General features: G+C 36.6%; 2 gene segments (V, D, J or C); both read left to right on the forward strand.

Annotated features, from left to right (window-relative positions):
* Positions 1 to 17579, forward strand: part of LOC131534754 (Ig kappa chain V-III region MOPC 63-like) — a 49618-nt gene that overhangs the window by 4664 nt on the left and 27375 nt on the right.
* On the forward strand, positions 11908 to 12832 carry LOC131534770 (Ig kappa chain V region 3547-like). The segment is given in 2 exon segments: positions 11908 to 11985; positions 12092 to 12832. Coding segments are annotated over 2 exon segments (369 nt in total).

The raw sequence follows: 17579 nt of genomic DNA on the forward strand, positions 1-17579 counted from the left end.
TGATTTGTAATTAATTTCATATTGGTTATGGTAGTAATATTGCTCCACAAGTTAAGCTGACAAACCATTATGAAAGAATTTAAAAATCTTTTATGCACAAAACCTTCAGGGCTACAGCACTATTGAGAAACACACAGACATCAGGAATCAGCACATGAACCTCAACAATGGTGACTAATAATAATTAAAAAAAAACAATTCATGCTGCAAAGCATGCTGGGTGCCAGTAAAAAAACTCCCAGCATGCACTGCAGCATGAATAAATTATGCAGCTGAATGTTCTTAATATTTTCTTTATTTGCTTTTATTTTGGTGTTGTTTTTGTTGTTACTTTTCAGTAGACTGTTTTGTGATGTTCAGAGTTGAACCGTTTTTTTAAATTTTTTAATATCGTTTTTGATTGTCACCAATTTTGAGATTCATACGCTGATTGCTGATGTCTGTGTGTGTTTAATTTCTGCCGTAGTTCAATACATTTATTTGTGCATATTCTGGTTCGAGCTGTTTCACAACATTTGATTACTGTGGTAATTAATGGTGAAATTAACATATCACATGTTTAATAAGAGACTTAACATGGGATAATCAGTTAATTAAACTAGATCATGACGGTTTTGACATCACAAACATCAGTCTCCGATGATGATAGATTAATTTGGTGTTTTTGCTTTAAAACCTGTGCTTAATAAACACAGCTAATTAAAGCAACCAAACAAAAACCAACATTAAAGAGTCACGATTCAAGATCCCAACTAAAGCACCCACTGATCGCCAATATGGTGACTTCAAATGAAAGTACAACAACTAAAATCTCAATAAGAGCTTTTGTACACATGACAGAAATAAAGTAAAAGTGGTTAGTAATAAGAAGCTGGTGATGCTGTTTGTGGAGTTGTTTAATCACCCTCTGCTGTGATCTTGAGAGATTTCATGTGTTTTATTTCAGTTGATTTCATCTTGGCTTTAGCTGTAAGTTTTGTCTTGTTTCTCATTCCTTCAATGATTCTACAGCAGGTGTTCATCAATAAAGCTCAATCCTAATTTAATTAGTCACTTAATTCTCTCATTAATTCATCACTGCTTCAGTGTTACTTCAACACTCTGTAGTGTGGACACATAGAAGTGCTCTTTAAAACTGAGGATTTTGCTGTGGGATTAAAGGGGTTAAATTTGTGAGATGACAAAACATTCTGTGGAACGTAATTTTAACAGAAATATACCGTAAATTTAATTTACGGAACAAACTGTAAAAAACAGTAGATTACTGGCAACCACAGCTGCCGGTATTTCGAGAAGGGTATAACTGCAGCCTGGAGATCTACAAATAGGGGCGGGAACTCCAAAACGGGGTGGAAGCTCCAAAATAGGGCGTGGCTTCCTCCCATTGACAGACAGGCACATGACACGCATGCGCAATTTTTTCTCCCAATCAACTTCAGCGCAAACTCCGCCCCACAGCTGATTCTAAAGTATTGGTTGTGTCAATCACAGTGTTAATTTAATTTCCTACACTATGCTACAAAAAATGCTAACCCCTAAACCTACCCCACACCTGACCCTAACCTTAACCAGTGAAATTGACTGCACGGCGGGATTGGTGCTGAAAAGAAAGTTGCAGTTCAGGAGATAAGCAGTTAATACGATTATGCGATATGAGATATCTCCGAGCCGGGCCGTTCATAACTCCCCAACCGGACCTCACCGGACAATGGCACCTTTTTAGTTACACCCAGCTTCACTACCCCATCCTACCCTGTGAATTTCAAGCCCCGGGATGCCCCCCCCGTTGCTTAAATCAAAGCGATAGAATAAAATCTTCCCCTGCACTGCTGGGACGGCTCGCGGGTGATTCCCGTTCATATCATAAAACAGAGGTTCAAACTCCGGTCCGAACACCACTGGCCACAAGCTTTGGGCTCTGCTCTCACGGAGAATACTGATTTATATATCATATTTTATTTTAGATAAAACTAGAAACAATGTTTATTTTATAAAGTGTTATTTTGAAATGTAAGTCAATAACAATTGGCTGAAGCCAGAGCCAATGGTGAAAGTCTTTGCGCGAAGAGACCCCGCCCCATTTTGGAGGTTCTGCCCACTTTTGGAGTTCACGCCCCATTTTGGAGATCTCCGGTCTGCAGTTATACCCACTTGGGTATTTCACCGTAAAATCAAGAAAATAAACAGCAAAATACTGTAAAACCTAACAGTCAACTTCCTGTTGTGTTTTGTGGGTCACCATTGTGCTGGAGAGTAGAGCCTGTGTTTAAGTCAAGGACGGACAGAGAGACACTGATGTTATGCTGCATGCTGCTTTATTTAAAGGCAGTAACTGTGTAGTTACTGATGTAAAGAGAATCTCTTTATTAGTTTTAATCACACATGTACGTGTGCTGCTGTTATTTGCAGAAGTTTTGAGCTGAATTGATGACTTTGCGTAAATTAGTAAGATTTTTTTCATGGACTTAAACAAAATAGTTCTCAATACTTTTATGCTCACATTACCCAACTGCCATTTGTTTATAAACTAATATTTATAATGTTTATGTAATTTAAGCGTAGTCGGTTTCTGTAAAAAAAAAAATGTCTTAACTGAAAGGTTTGTGTATTAACATTGTATCAGTTAATGAGATATGGGTTTTCACTGTAAATTTAAACAGTTCTGTAAATCCTAAAATGTCTTTTTCACTGTAAAATTCTGGCAACCACAGCTGCCGGTATTTTTCCGTAAATTTAACAGATTTTTTTTTACAGTGCATAACAATTTTCCATCCATTTAGATTACATAGTTTTAACATAAACAAATCAATAAACTTAATATGATTCATATCCATCAGTCATACGTGAATGAAACGGGTAAGATTTATGTAATAATTCACAGCAAAGTCCCCACACTGCTCAGTGTTCATGTGTTTCCAGTGAAATATATTGTGAAAAATTCATAAAGTTATTTAATAAGATTTCTCAGATCACCTGTGTTTCCTGTATCTCTGTCAGCAGCTCTCATTACAAATTTTCTTGTAACTTCCCCTGTTTTAGGTATTTTTTTCTGACGCTCCTGAAATCACAGTACAATTGATCAATATTTGTTTGCAACGAAAGTTCAAAACGTGTTTGAAATAGTTTCAGCCCATTAGTTCATGTAAGTGACGTCACCGATTGACCCCACAGTGCAGACTTTTAGGTTAAATTAATTAGCTTATAGTGACTTCCATTTATCTATTGACAAAGTATCAGCAAAACATTTACAAAACTATCAAAGCCGCTCATCTACACATAAAAGGTGCTTAAAAGCTCAAACGTTCATTAATAAGAGAGTCATTCTACGAAACGGGTGCCATTTGCACTTTTCAAAATTTTCACTAAAGACAAACCTTTTTTTCAAAAACCTACAACTTGAAAGATATGTTAATCCTTCAGAATACACATTTTCCCACCTCAGGCACAAAATCCTTAATATTATTGCCCTGTTTATTCAGGAAAGGGTGCCTTTATTGTACCACCCTGTAACGGACAATATGTACACCATTAGAGTAGTAAAACAAGAAATAGATTTTTAAAATATAATGTTTTCCTAATAGTAAAATGTCCCTTTTTTAGAATCGATCAATAGAAAGTATGTCATTTAGTGCATTTTTTTTATTCTTAGATTTTCAATCTTGAAAAATGAATTCAACATTTCAATCGCCTCATTGTTTGTACTGAAAAAACAAATTCACTTAAAAAAATACAAATAAATTTAAATTTATTGGATTAGTCCACACAACAAGAACACCATTCAGCATTAATTTATGTAACATTTCATTTCCTTTCTATATATTTTTAACAAAATGACCCTGTGATGGGGTGGTAACTGATGTGACGGGGTGGTTTACTGTGACGGGGTGGTATGGACAAGTCATGTACACCATATGTAAAAACAGTTACTCAATGATAGGCCTGTTTCTTTTTCTCTACAAGTGTCCATTTATTTATAATCCTAACTCAGAATCAGAAAGAGCTTTATTGCCAAATGTGTTTACACACACAAGGAATTTGTCTTGGTGTCAGGAGCTTCCAGTACAGAAGTACAAACATAGTGCAGACATGCATATAATTTAAGGTAATAAAAACACTAATAATAAAGAGAATAGGCAATAAATTATAAATAACAAAAGTAATAAAAATATAGAGAAAAATAAATGTCCATAGACAGAATTGTGAATGTGCATGCTATTTACAGATGAAGGTTTGATGAGTTATTTACAGATGTACAGTCCTGAGATGTGTTATGTATTGTTCAGGTGGGATATGGCCTGAGGGGAAAACTGTTCTTGTGCCTGGCTGTTTTGGTGCTCAGTGATCTGTAGCGCAGACCAAAGGGCAACAGTTCAAAGAGGGAGTGTACACTATCTGATCTTGAAGATTCTAACTGCTACTTTGACTACTGGACAAGACAGTCTGTGTCAACCTCTGCTTTCTCTTTTCTCTTCTTGTTGTGATTCCTCGACTTTTTATGCAGCTGATGCTTCCCTCGTTCAGTTAGATCACTAATATTCTTCTTTTTTCCTTGCTCTACATCCATCTCCATCTCTTACATTCACTGAGGGGTGTCAAACTAGTTCCTGGAGGGCCACAGCCCTGCACAGTTTAGATTCAACACTAATTAAAGTTCTTCAGGCTTATTTAAAAACTACATGGTTTGTGTGTTGGAGCAGTGTTAGAACTAATCTCTGCAGGGCTGCGGCCCTCCAGGAACCGAGTTTGACACCCCTGCTCTAGATATTTTTTCCTCCTCTCAGGATCAGCATCCCAACATGCACAGCATCACTGTTGTCTCTCAGCAGTGCTTAATGTAGCCATGATGGAGACAGATCAAAATGTAATTAATTAAAAATGGATAAAATGTAATTCATTAAACACAGATAGTGAGTGATGAGTGACTGAAAGAGATACGTGTAAGAGTGATATAGTAAATGAGTGAATGATCCAAACAGGGTTAAATTAACAGAAAAATAAATTAATTAGCCGATTAGAATCCTCAATTTCACACATCCTCACATTCAAACAGAAAGCAGAACCTCTCAATTACATCCATTACCACCGCGTCACAATAAAACATGTTACGGGGTGGTAAATTTCATCCCAAAATGGCCACAGATCTCCCATGTAGTCAAGTTCCACATCCAGCATACATGCATTCAATCTGAAATATATTTTTATTTGCATTAATAATCCAAAAAATGCAATAAAAAACTGTTTTCCCCATCTATTTTGCGTGACGGGGTGGTTGGTTTAAGCTTGACGAACCCTGCCTAACATGTAAAAGCAACACATAAACAATGTAAAAGAATGTCAGGACTAGCCTACTTTTGTTCTTGGTGGCTACAAGGCTTAAATGATGTAATTTCTGCTAAATGTGGAGTCATTTATAGCAACAGTACATTATTTGCAGCTAAAACAAGTTAGTGTGACGGGGTGGTAAGTCAAACTGAGGGACACACACAAATCATAAAATATTTACAAAAAAAATAAGTTTTTTTTGTAATAAACGTGTCTTATGTAAACAGGGACACATAATTGTCCAAAAAAAATAAAAATGAAATAATAATAATTAGTCCTATTTGGTGATATTTTAGATGCAAATATCATATTGGTCAACATGGACATGTGTAATTGGCTATGTACTAATGAAAAATGATTAAAAAATAGAAAAATTAATTTAAAAAAAGTATTTTATCGTATATCATGTTAACAAGAACACTTGAATTAATTACTTTAAGCTTTGGAAACACACTTTGGGACATTTTTTGTGCCTTATGCATCTCATCGAATGTTCCGGACCAAAATGGCACCCGTTTCGTAGAATGACTCAAGAGCTTAAATGTATAAGTTAGCTTACCTCTAATTGTTAGCCTCTATAGTTAACGGTTGTGATGCTAACGGTCTTTTTGAAGACACTATACCACTCCTGTAAAGTAAAGATCCAACAGAAACGTGTCAGTAACATGTAAGAAAGTGTCAGGAACAGTTGTATGTATTATTTGTGTAACTTTAGGGACTAAACCTACCTGAAAGCAGTGAAAACAGCAGAGAGACAGCTTCTCGCTACTTGTCAGCTGAGTGAGTTGACGCCATGTTACCACGGTAACCTCCTCCGCTTCAGTTTAAATATGATTTGAATGCTCAACGCGCGCGCTCATTGGCCGTCCACACGAACGCGGTTATTTTCAAAACCGCAGCTTTTTCTATGCGGTTTGGCTGTTCGAAATTTCATCATGTATTGTTTAGTAGGCCTACATCAAACTGTAAATTGAATGAGAATATGAAAGCAGTGAATGCAAAACATTGTTTGAAGTCAGTTGTATATAAATACAACAGGATATACTATTCTATAATATAATATAATATCATATGAGGCATGAATATAATTTCACATGTAAACACAATATGACCTTTATGTTATGCATTTTAAAAATATATTTTCAAAATGTATTTCAATATATTTAACAGTGTTTCACATATATGTGAATATATTACCTTTCTGTATGGGAAAACATTGGCATTTTACTCAAAAATATTTGAAATGGATTTTAAATGTGGGTCAAGATCGGCTATACTTATGTGGCCCACATATCTGTATTTGATATCTGGGCCAAATACTGCATTTGACATCTGGCCCATATCTTGTGTGCCGTCTTAAACCCGGTACCACCTCTGCCAAACCCGGCCATGTTTGGCCCACATGCTGTATGCCAGTGCCGGATGAATGCCAGCTGTGCCAGATGCATGCCAAATCTGGGCCAAATTTGTTTGCTTACTGGGCAGAATCAGAGGCGCACAATCCAGGGGTCAGAAAGTAAAAGTCCTGCCATATTTTTGTCCCACCCATGAACTCAGCAGCTGATTTCACCAGAGGAGGAACCAAGACATTCCTTTCAAGCCTCAAGTCAAATCCCAAGTCCTCAAAGAGTTAAAGTTAATGAGATAATTAAGTGATTAATTAAATGATGATTGTGCATTAGTGATGAACACCTGCTGTTATTCAGAATTACAGATGATCAGATGGTTTTATTGGTTAAAATTATGCCACCATCATGGAGATCAGTGTTTACTTTAGTTGGGTTTTTGGCCCTTTTAATATTTCAAAATAACTTGCTACTGAGCAAACATTTGTTTGATTATTCAAAACCTAAATCATATTAAAAAAAAAAAAAAGTTATTTTGAATGTAAACAGACCAGCTATAAAAACATAACTGCTCTCTGCACAGCACTGATCTTCTTGCTCTACAACACCACATGAATTGCTACAGCAAAAGATCTAACACAGGAGTCAAGAGTAAGGAGCCCAATTAAAGCAAAGACTGATCTCCATGATGGTGGCATCATTTTAACCAATAAAACATCAGCATCAGATCCTCTGTAATTCTCAATAACAGCAGGTGTCCATCACTAACGCACAATCATCATTTAATTAGTCACTTAATTATCTCATTAACTTTAACTCTTTGAGGACTTGGGATTTGACTTGAGACTTGCTTGTGACTTGAAAGGAATGTCTTGGTTCCTCCTCTGGTGAAATCAGCTGCTGAGTTCATGGGTGGAACAAACATATGGCAGGACTTTTACTTTCTGACCCCTGGATTGTCCGCCTCTGACGTCAGAAGACATAAAAACGCTCCATGGATCACAGACAAAGTCCTAGTGCTTGGTGATGAACAATGAGATGTGGGTAAAAAGAAGAACAACAGCCCAGATGATGTGAATTTAAAATGACAAGGTTGTGAAATGACATGACAACTGGTTTAACAAACAATATTGTGAAGCAGAAGAAGCAAACTGAAAGAACGACATGTGTACTCTCTTTCAAAAGGTCAAAACGAGCAAGAAAGGAGTCAAAATGAACGAAAGGTGCAACAACATCAGAAACAAAGACAGCAACCTACTCACCAAGGATACTTATATACTTAATAGATGGTATGAGTACACAGTAAAACCTACAGTGTTAAGTCAGTGTATATATAATCCACACTCAGTTTTAAAAATGTAACACTGAATCAGTGTTAAAGTTAATAAGATAATTAGTTTAGTACAGGCATCCTCAAATCTGGCCCACTCCTGCAGAGTTTAGCTCTAACCCTAATCAAACACACCTGAGCATGCTAATCAGAGTCTTCAAGATCATTAGAAAATCACAGGTAAGTGAGTTTGATCAGGGTTGGAGCTAAACTCTGCAGCAGATTGGCCCTCCAGGGAAAGATTTGAGGAACCCTGGTTTAGTAATTGAGTGATGATTGGTCATTAATGAAGAACACCTGGTGTTAACAAACTTAACCATTGAAAGAAAGAGAAAGAAGAACAGAAAAAAAAGAGATGAGACGAGCAGAAATACAAGAACTACAACTGACTTCAGCCACAGCCTTTGATTAAATCAACACAAGATAATAGAAGACATTAAATCTCTCAATATCTCAGCAGAGGATGATTAAACAACAATGCTTCACACATTAACCAGACTGACTTTAGATGTTGATGTTTCAGTTTTGTTTGAATTACCATTATCGAGGTCAGTGTTTGCTTTAGTTGAGCCCTTGACCCTTGACTTAAAACATTACAGTTACTTTGACTGCAATAACTGTGTGTTTGTTTAGACATATTAGCTATAGCACAAAAAAAAAATTAAAAAAGCCAAGAAAAATGTGATCAGGTGTTGCTTTTGTTTCAATAAAAGCATAATCAGCATATAGTGACTTGAATAACTGATGTAATTTGAAGTATAGTCAATGGTAGATTTAGTAGCTAACTTTGTTATTGATATTAAATATATGTAGTTTAAGATCTGATAGTTTTCATTTTAATCTGAAAGACTTTTGAAATTCATACGCTGATTCCTGACGTCTTTATGATAACACAGTTTTAAGCTTTTAGTGCCTATTTACTTTTAAAGTCTATCAGATTAATTTTAAAGCTGTGGGATCAAGCTTTATTTTTCATGTGAACAAAATTAAGTACTAAACCAATCAATGATGATGCTCTGAATGAAATCAGTTATGAAAGTCACTAAATGCTGATGACTTTTTTATTAAAACATAACCATCAACACCCGCTTGTCTAAACAAACACACAGTTATTACAACCAAAATAATTGCAGTGTTTTAAGTCAAGGGTCAAGAGCCCAACTAAAGCAAACACTGACCTCGATAATGGTAATTCAAACAAAACTAAAACATCAACATCTAAAGTCAATCTGGTTAGTAACGTGCACTGTAAAAACGTATTTCGCAGTGCAGTTGTTTCAATTAATGTTTTTAAGTTGACTCAACTTGCAGTTTATTAATTTGTTCATTCAACTTAAAATTTTAAATTTTCACTGTCTCAACTAGTTTGTAAGTTGACAAAACTAGCCATTTGCCCCCTCAACTTAAAAAAATGTGTTGATTCAATTTAATAACGATATCACGTCACTTATCGTGAGATCTCGTGAAGACTTGCAGAAAGATGTCCGTCAGCCATCTTGATGAGCTTCTCCACAGAGCTTGAAAATGTTTTCAAACCAACACTTTTGGTAAGTAAATATCTGAACGTTCTGTGCGCTGCTGCTTCAAGTCAAACACCTGTTGTGCTTGTTTAGAGATGCTTAACAGTTCTTCTGTGGCATTATACACTGTAAAAAATTAAGCAGTTTCAACTAATTATTATTTAGTAACTAGTTCCACAGAAATTTTATGTTCAGTCAGTTTCTGACTTCAAAGTGTTATCTGAATTGTCTTTAGTGAACTAGTTTTATAGTCCATTCAACTAAAATGTTTTAATTGGTCAAACATTTAGAAGACAACAGCAAGTTATGTCAATTGAAATTTTACCGTTTACTCCATGTGTTTTATGTTACCTCGACTAAGATTTATTATTTGGGCATCATAAGAAATTGCTGGGGAACTACATAAACATTTTTATAGTTTAACAAAATTATTAAAAATGATTAACTGGTGTTTATCAATCACTAAAAACACACACTTTACAACACATAATAACCTTTATTTAATAACTACATTTATAACATGTTTCATACAAACTAAACATACAAGAATGAAGAAAGAAAAGTCACCTACATCTCGGATGGCCTAAAGGTCCGTAAATTAACAGCAAATTTTAATTTGTGGGTGAACTATCCCTTTAAAGCGCCAGTTGACAAACATTACATCTGTAATACAACTGCAAAATTCAGTTTAAACTTTGTTTAATGAACTAAGAAAAAATTAAACAATGTTAGCAAACAAACATTTACAAATACTATTACTTTTCACAATTACATCTTTAAAATGAGGCAAAAGTAAAAAAAAAATAAAATAAAAAATAATAATATATATATATATATATATATATATATACAGTATAAAAATCAAATCAAGTCACCTTTATTTACATAGCGCTTTATGAAATACTGATTGTGTCAAAGCAGCTTTACAGAGTCAAACAGGAAAATAGTTTGTCAATAATGCAAGAGGACGTTAACAAGTCATTTTTTCAGTTAAAGTCAGTTCATTGGTGTTTGAAAACAGCGACATTTCACCGTGGCTTGTTGTTAGTCACGTTTAATGTCGTCTTTTTACTTCACGGGACAATTGCAGAAGTTTAAATGCGCAAAAACACATTCAACACGCCCATGTTAACTTCAAATGAGCACATTACTGTGGAATACATTAAGTTACGCGTTTAATAGATTTCAGTTAAGTCGTATTAAGCATAATGGCTTATAAAAAAAGAGAAAGACCGCACGATCTCTTCATATCTTTTCATGGCACGGAAACACAAATAATATCATACAACACGCCAAAATTTGCTAAAATTCATTGTAGTAACACAGCTTTTGATATTGAGTGTTTTATGGATTAAACAAAGTGAAAGACCACATTCTCTTCATTTAAATTTCCCTCAGACATATCATACAACGCTTATTCCATGTTTTTACAGGTTGTACATACGTGTATAAATATATACGCTTTAAATAAAACATTTACACCTTTTAAATATATGTTTTGATAAATTCAGTCTAACGTTAAGTACAAATATTTATTCAGTGCCACTCGATTTACCTGACGCCTGAACTTGACGTACTGTCTTATTTCCACTTCGGATAAACAATTCATGTCCACTCAAAAAAAAAAAAAAAAATTAATGTTGCATGATTTTCTCGTTAAATTTAGTCTTAAAAAGATTTATTTACTGGAACTTGTACCTGACGCGTGAATTTGACAAGATGGCGGCACTGTTTCTCCCGTGAAGTCACTCAGGCGTGTGCACGTGCAGAATGATCTTGGTGTTTGCTGGATTTGTTTTTATTAGTTTAGTCAACATTTTGCATTCTGAATGAGGACTGGATTTGAAAATAACCATTTGTTTAATGTTTTTAAAATATATTTGTGCAGACTTAATATAATATGTCTTCTCAACTAAGCCCAAGCAATAAAATTAGTTCAACTTAAATATTTTTGCCCTTCCAACATTTTGATAATTGGATTTTTTACAGTGTAGTTAATATTCACATTTACACAATTTTGCTAAATTGGACAATATTGTGTCTAATATATATCACAATATGAACTACTTATTACTTCTTCTTATTAACTTATAATTGTTGTTAATAAATACCACATTTGCAAACAGTCAGTGTCCAAAAATGCTGGGAAATCACTTCACGTAGCCCTACAAGAGAGATACTGATAGACTGACAGGATCCACCACTGCCAGATGCAGTTAGAAATTTACTAAAACCAAGCCTATCACAAGATATCTGGTAGGGGGGCACCTGGGGTGGCCAACCAGATTTCAGGGGTGGCACCAGCTAGACACGCCCCTGGTGCTCTGAGAGTGTTTATAGTGCTGTGAGTTTAACACTTCACGACTGAGAGCAGAACACAACACAATCTTCATCATCACACAAGACAAAACAACTACAATGAACAACATCATCATCCTCATCTGGACACTCACACTGTTTGCACAAGGTTTGTGTAGTAAACTTTTAACCAATATTATACATACCTTGAAGTGTAAAATATTAAACATTTACAGTTTTTCATAAATTTTCATTGTTGTTCTTTTTTTTTTCAGGGTGTAGAGGACAGTACACTGTAACCCAGAGTCCATTAATAACAGCAGCTCAAGGACAAGAAGTCAGAATAAACTGTAAAACCAGCAGCAGAGTGTGGGGTGGTGATGAGTTACACTGGTACTTACAGAAACCTGGAGAAGCTCCTAAACTCCTCATATATCTTATATCAAACCGTTACACTGGAACTCCATCTAGATTCAGTGGCAGTGGATCTGGCAGTGATTTCACTCTCACCATCAGTGGAGTCCAGACTGAAGATACAGGAGATTATTACTGTCAGAGTGTACACTGTTCTGGTAGTGCTGTGTTCACACAGTGATAAAGAGTCGTACAAAAACCTCCGTCAGTCAGAGTCACAGTGACTGCACTGATACAGCTGAGAGATACTGCAGCTGCTGATGAGAGGATCACAAACAACACAATGACTTAAAGTAACACATTTTCCAGAGATTATGGCATAAGATCATTCAAATTAACTGTATTTATTGATTTACTATTTATTTATTTGAATATCAGATCCATCTGCTCTAGTCTGATCTGCATGAAGACTAAATGTCTGGAACAATGTGCTCTGGACAGAAAAGTCAAAGGTTGAGCAGTTTGCTGAAACTTAAATGGAAATGTCAACAGGATAATTGCATTAATCATGCAAGAGGAATGATTGAGAAGAATGAAATGGAGGGTTTTAATGACCAAGTCAGAGTCCAGATATCAGTCCAATTGAAATGTTGTTGAGGGACTTGAAGTACTTGAAGGGTAACACTTTACAATAACTTTCATTAATAAATAATTAACAAACATTATATAATGTTTAGCTAATCATTACTTAATATCAGTGGCGTGCGGTGGTGTTTTAAAATGAGGAGGCAGTTATATATGTAGCATATTTGCTTTATGAGATGAACATAATTAATCATAACGGGTTATCATTTATATATCCATCTTCAGGAATTAGCTGTAGTATTAATAGTACAATAAAATGATTAGTTCGTCCGCAGTGCGGACCCTTCTATTGAGTCTAAGGAAAATTATTCCTCTGGTCACGACAAATAATTTCCTTACTGAAGCATTGCTCCGAGCATTGTAGCAAGACTGGACGTTAAAGTGACTTCGTTCTGAGAGCAGCAGACACAGACAACCAAGTGTGAGTACATATGGATGTTTATTAAACTACACTACAGGGGAACATGTAACATAGAACTAGACACAGACATACACACATTAAACATGGATGCCAGCGTAAGGAAGGCACAGAGAGAGAGAGAGAGAGAGAGAGGGGAGCGCTCGCGCGCAAGAGAGAGTATGGCAGGATTTTAACATCAGCTAACTACAACCTGTTATGAACCATTAGATAATCACATCACTTTAATTAAAAGGGGTCGAAGCCTAGAAGCGCATCTAGATAGTTAACAAGCGGTTACTTGCGTGGGTTTTGTGGGTGCTGGGTAAAGCGTCCTGGTGCATGTATAATGCGTAGATTCCTGGTGGATTCCTTAGGAGTGAAAGCTTCGTCATTCCAGCCATGAGTTCATTGGTCCGAAGTGAGTTGACAAAGTTACTGAGTTTAAAACTTCCAGAAGATCGTGAGGTTTCAAGGTGATAAGTATGTCTCCGGGGCACCGAAAGTTAAGAGAGAGCTTGGCTTTTGGTGTGGGAGAAGTTTTATCTGTTTCCCTGTAACACCCATTTTGGTTAGTTTGACCAATAACAAGGCTCATAGTTTCAGCGGGAAAATGTTCTTTGTCCCACTTGACACCTCGTTTGCATGTTTTACGACTGATCTGGAGACTGGTGTAATTTTCCCCACAGTACAGTAAAAATAGTGTGATGCATTTCATGATCACATAGTGTACATCATTGTGTGAGGAATAAAGAGCAGATCATTTTGATATCAAGAAAGAGACATCTGAAAGGTATTAAACCAGAGATACCTTCATACCTCTAAATATGAGTGTTTAGAGCTTACTAATACGAATAACGAGTGGTAACTAGGCTAATATAATAAGGAAACATACAAACAACACATGCATATACCAGATACATTTATAACTGCTTAATTATGGCCTAAATAGAGAAAATGTCTTTAGGTGTGTGTGTGTGTGTGTGTGTGTGTGTGTGATGTGTATTTGAAATCGTGGAGACAGACTAGTCTGGTCCGGGGGGTCACTCCCCCTTCTGTGGAATGTTTGTGAAGCTTGATAAGGACACTTAGTCGATCCTTTTGCATCCTTTTGATAGTGATAAAGACCATCTGCAATTTAGTACCCATATAAATGTAAACGCTGAGGCCAGGTCAGTAATTTATATGCAAAAGTCAAAGGCTAAAAGGGTCCCTTAAGCCATAAAGTCCCAACGACCATCAAGGATCATAAGCAGATGTTACAGAATCCCCCCTTTTGGCTGAAAATGTTCACCTGGAGACATCTTCAGCCAACAGTGGATCATGATGGTCAGATGGCAGGTGGATCACAAATGACTGATGACAGGTGGTTTCTACTTTTCCTCAGCTTGGGTGTTAACCTTGTTCAGGTTCAGCAGTGTCTCTGCCTGGGCCCCTCTTCTCCAGTGGTTCCGTTTGAAGGTCTGAGGGCGTGCAGCTGTGCACCTGTTCATGGACCTTTGCATCAGGTTGACTCTCAAGACTGGATGTGGGTCTGAGGAGGTGTAACCTGCCTCTGTCAGTCGCGTGAGCTTCCACTTCTGGATATCTTGGCCTTCTGTAGTGTTTGGTCAAACTGGGTGATGTTTTAGCCAGTTTGTCAAGGTCTTTCGGAGTCGTCTCGTGCAGTTTCAGGGTCTGCATAGAGAGGCTTTCTTCTTTTGCTAGAAGGGAAGAGTTCTATGGTGAGGGCTGGCAATGCTTTGGTTTGCAGCCATTCACTTCTTCCAGTGTGTAGCAATTCTTGGATGGGGGACTCTTTCTGCTCAGCGGTGGTGATGCTGATGAGGGCTCCGCTTTACTTGGCTCTAATTCCTTTTCAGGTGATCTTCCAGAGCATTTATCTTAGAGTCTTTGTTTTAAGGTCAGTTTTAGCTTCCTCTAGTAGCTGTTCTGCAGACTGAAGATGTCTTCTCATGTCTTTCTGGGAAGCCTTGAGTTCTTGTCGGTCACGTTCAGCAACTGCAAGGGCTTCTTGGAGCTGTTCAACTTTTTTCTTTGTTTCCGGTTTCACTCCACCTGGTACCTTGAGTTTATCCTGAGTCTTCACTTCGAGCTTGTCTGTGAAGCGTGAGATGTGCAACAGCTCTCTCAGGAACTCAGTGGTCTGATGCCTGAAGCCATCCTGGACTTTCACTGCCAGTTTGTCTATGCGGGTTTTGGCCATGTGTCGGTTCCTTTTGCAGATGGGTGCTGTGCTTGTCGCGTAGTGTCAGCTGGGCTTTGAGGGCGTAGCTTAAGGAACTGATGGCCTTGTTTAGCTCCCCGTGGTGGTGATTCTGGCTTGAGTCGTGTGTCAGGAGTCTCTTCCGGATCGTGACTATTACTCAGAATATTAAAAGTTCAATGGTCTTTAGGGTGAGGCTCTCTGTAATGCCTCTTAGTCAGGTGTTCACATCTCCTCCTGTGGGGTTTGCTTTCTGTGACATGCTGGCAGACTGGAAAGTGAGGACTGACACAGATCTGTATAGTGTTATCGGCCCATATGTGGTGAAACAGCTAAGTGTCATTTCAGTGATTGCAAACCCAAAGTGGAGTGCGTTGTAGTGGGCTTTGTGGTTCAGGCTTGCTGTTTCGGAATTGACAGCAACCTGACATGCTCTGACATATTCCGCCACATCTTGCTTTATGCTAGCCCCGTATGCCACTTTTTTTTTTAGTGTCTTATAAGTGTCTCTGGTACTGTGGTGTCCAGCACATGGTGCGTTGTGGGTACACTGTAAAAAAAAATCTGTTAAATTTACGGAAAAATACCGGCAGCTGTGGTTGCCAGAATTTTACCGTGAAAAAGACAGTAGCAACATTTTAGGATTTACAGAACTGTTTAAATTTACAGTGAAAAACCGTATCTCATTAACTGATACAATGTTAATACACAAACCTTTCAGTTAAGACATTTTATTTGCAGAAACCGACTACGCTTAAATTATCCAACTGCCATTTGTTTATAAACTAATATTTATAATGTTTATGTAATGTGAGCATAAGAGTATTGAGAACTACTTTGTTTAAATCCATGAAGAAAATCTTACTGATTTATGCAAAGTCACCAATTCAGCTCAAAACTCTTGCAAATAACAGCAACACACACACATGCATGATTAAAACTAACAAAGAGATTCTCTTTATATCAGTAGCTACACAGTTATTGCCTTTAAATAAAGCAACATGCAGCATAACATCAGTGTCTCTCTGTCCGTCCTTGACTTAAACACAGGCTCTACTCTCCAGCACAATGGTGACCCACAAAACACAACAGGAAGTTGACTGTTAGGTTTTACAGTATTTTGCTGTTTATTTTCTTGATTTTACGGTGAAATACCGGCAGCTGTGGTTGCCAGTAATCTACTGTTTTTTACAGTTTGTTCCGTAAATTAAATTTACGGTATATTTCTGTTAAAATGACGTTCCACAGAATGTTTTGTCATCTCACAAATTTAACCCCTTTAATCCCACAGCAAAATCCTCAGTTATAAAGAGCACTTCTATGTGTCCACACTACAGAGTGTTGAAGTAACACTGAAGCAGTGATGAATTAATGAGAGAATTAAGTGACTAATTAAATTAGGATTGAGTTTATTGATGAACACCTGCTGTTAACAAGTAGAATCATTGAAGGAACGAGAAACAAGAGCAGAGAAACAAAACTTACAGCTAAAGCCAAGATGAAATCAACTGAAATAAAACACATGAAATCTCTCAAGATTTCAGAAGAGGGTGATTAAACAACTCCACAAACAGCATCTTATTACTAACCACTTTTACTTTATTTCTGTCATGTGTACAAAAGCTCTTATTGAGATTTTAGTTGTTGTACTTTCATTTGAAGTCACCATATTGGCGATCAGTGGGTGCTTTAGTTGGGCTCTTGACTTGTGACTCTTTAACATTGGTTTTTGTTTGGTTGCTTTTAATTCGCTGTGTTTATTAAGCACAGTTTTTAAAGCAAAAGCGCCAAATTAATCTATCATCATCAGAGACTGATGTTTGTGATGTCAAAACCGTCATGATCTAGTTTAATTCACTGGTTATCCCATGTTAAGTCTCTTATTAAACATGTGATATGTTAATTGCACCATTAATTGCTACAGTAATCAACTGTTGTGAAACAGCTCTAACCAGAATATGCACAAATAAATGTATTGAACTACGGCAGAAATTAAACACAGACAGACATCAGCAATCAGCGTATGAATCTCAAAATTGGTGACAATCAAAAACGATATTAAAAATTTAAAAAACGGTTCAACTCTGAACATCACAAAACAGTTTACTGAAAAGTAACAACAAAAACAACACCAAAATAAAAGCAAATAAAGAAAATATTA

The sequence above is a fragment of the Onychostoma macrolepis genome, chromosome 25 (assembly GCF_012432095.1).
Source record: "Onychostoma macrolepis isolate SWU-2019 chromosome 25, ASM1243209v1, whole genome shotgun sequence".
Taxonomy (NCBI): Eukaryota; Metazoa; Chordata; class Actinopteri; order Cypriniformes; family Cyprinidae; genus Onychostoma; species Onychostoma macrolepis.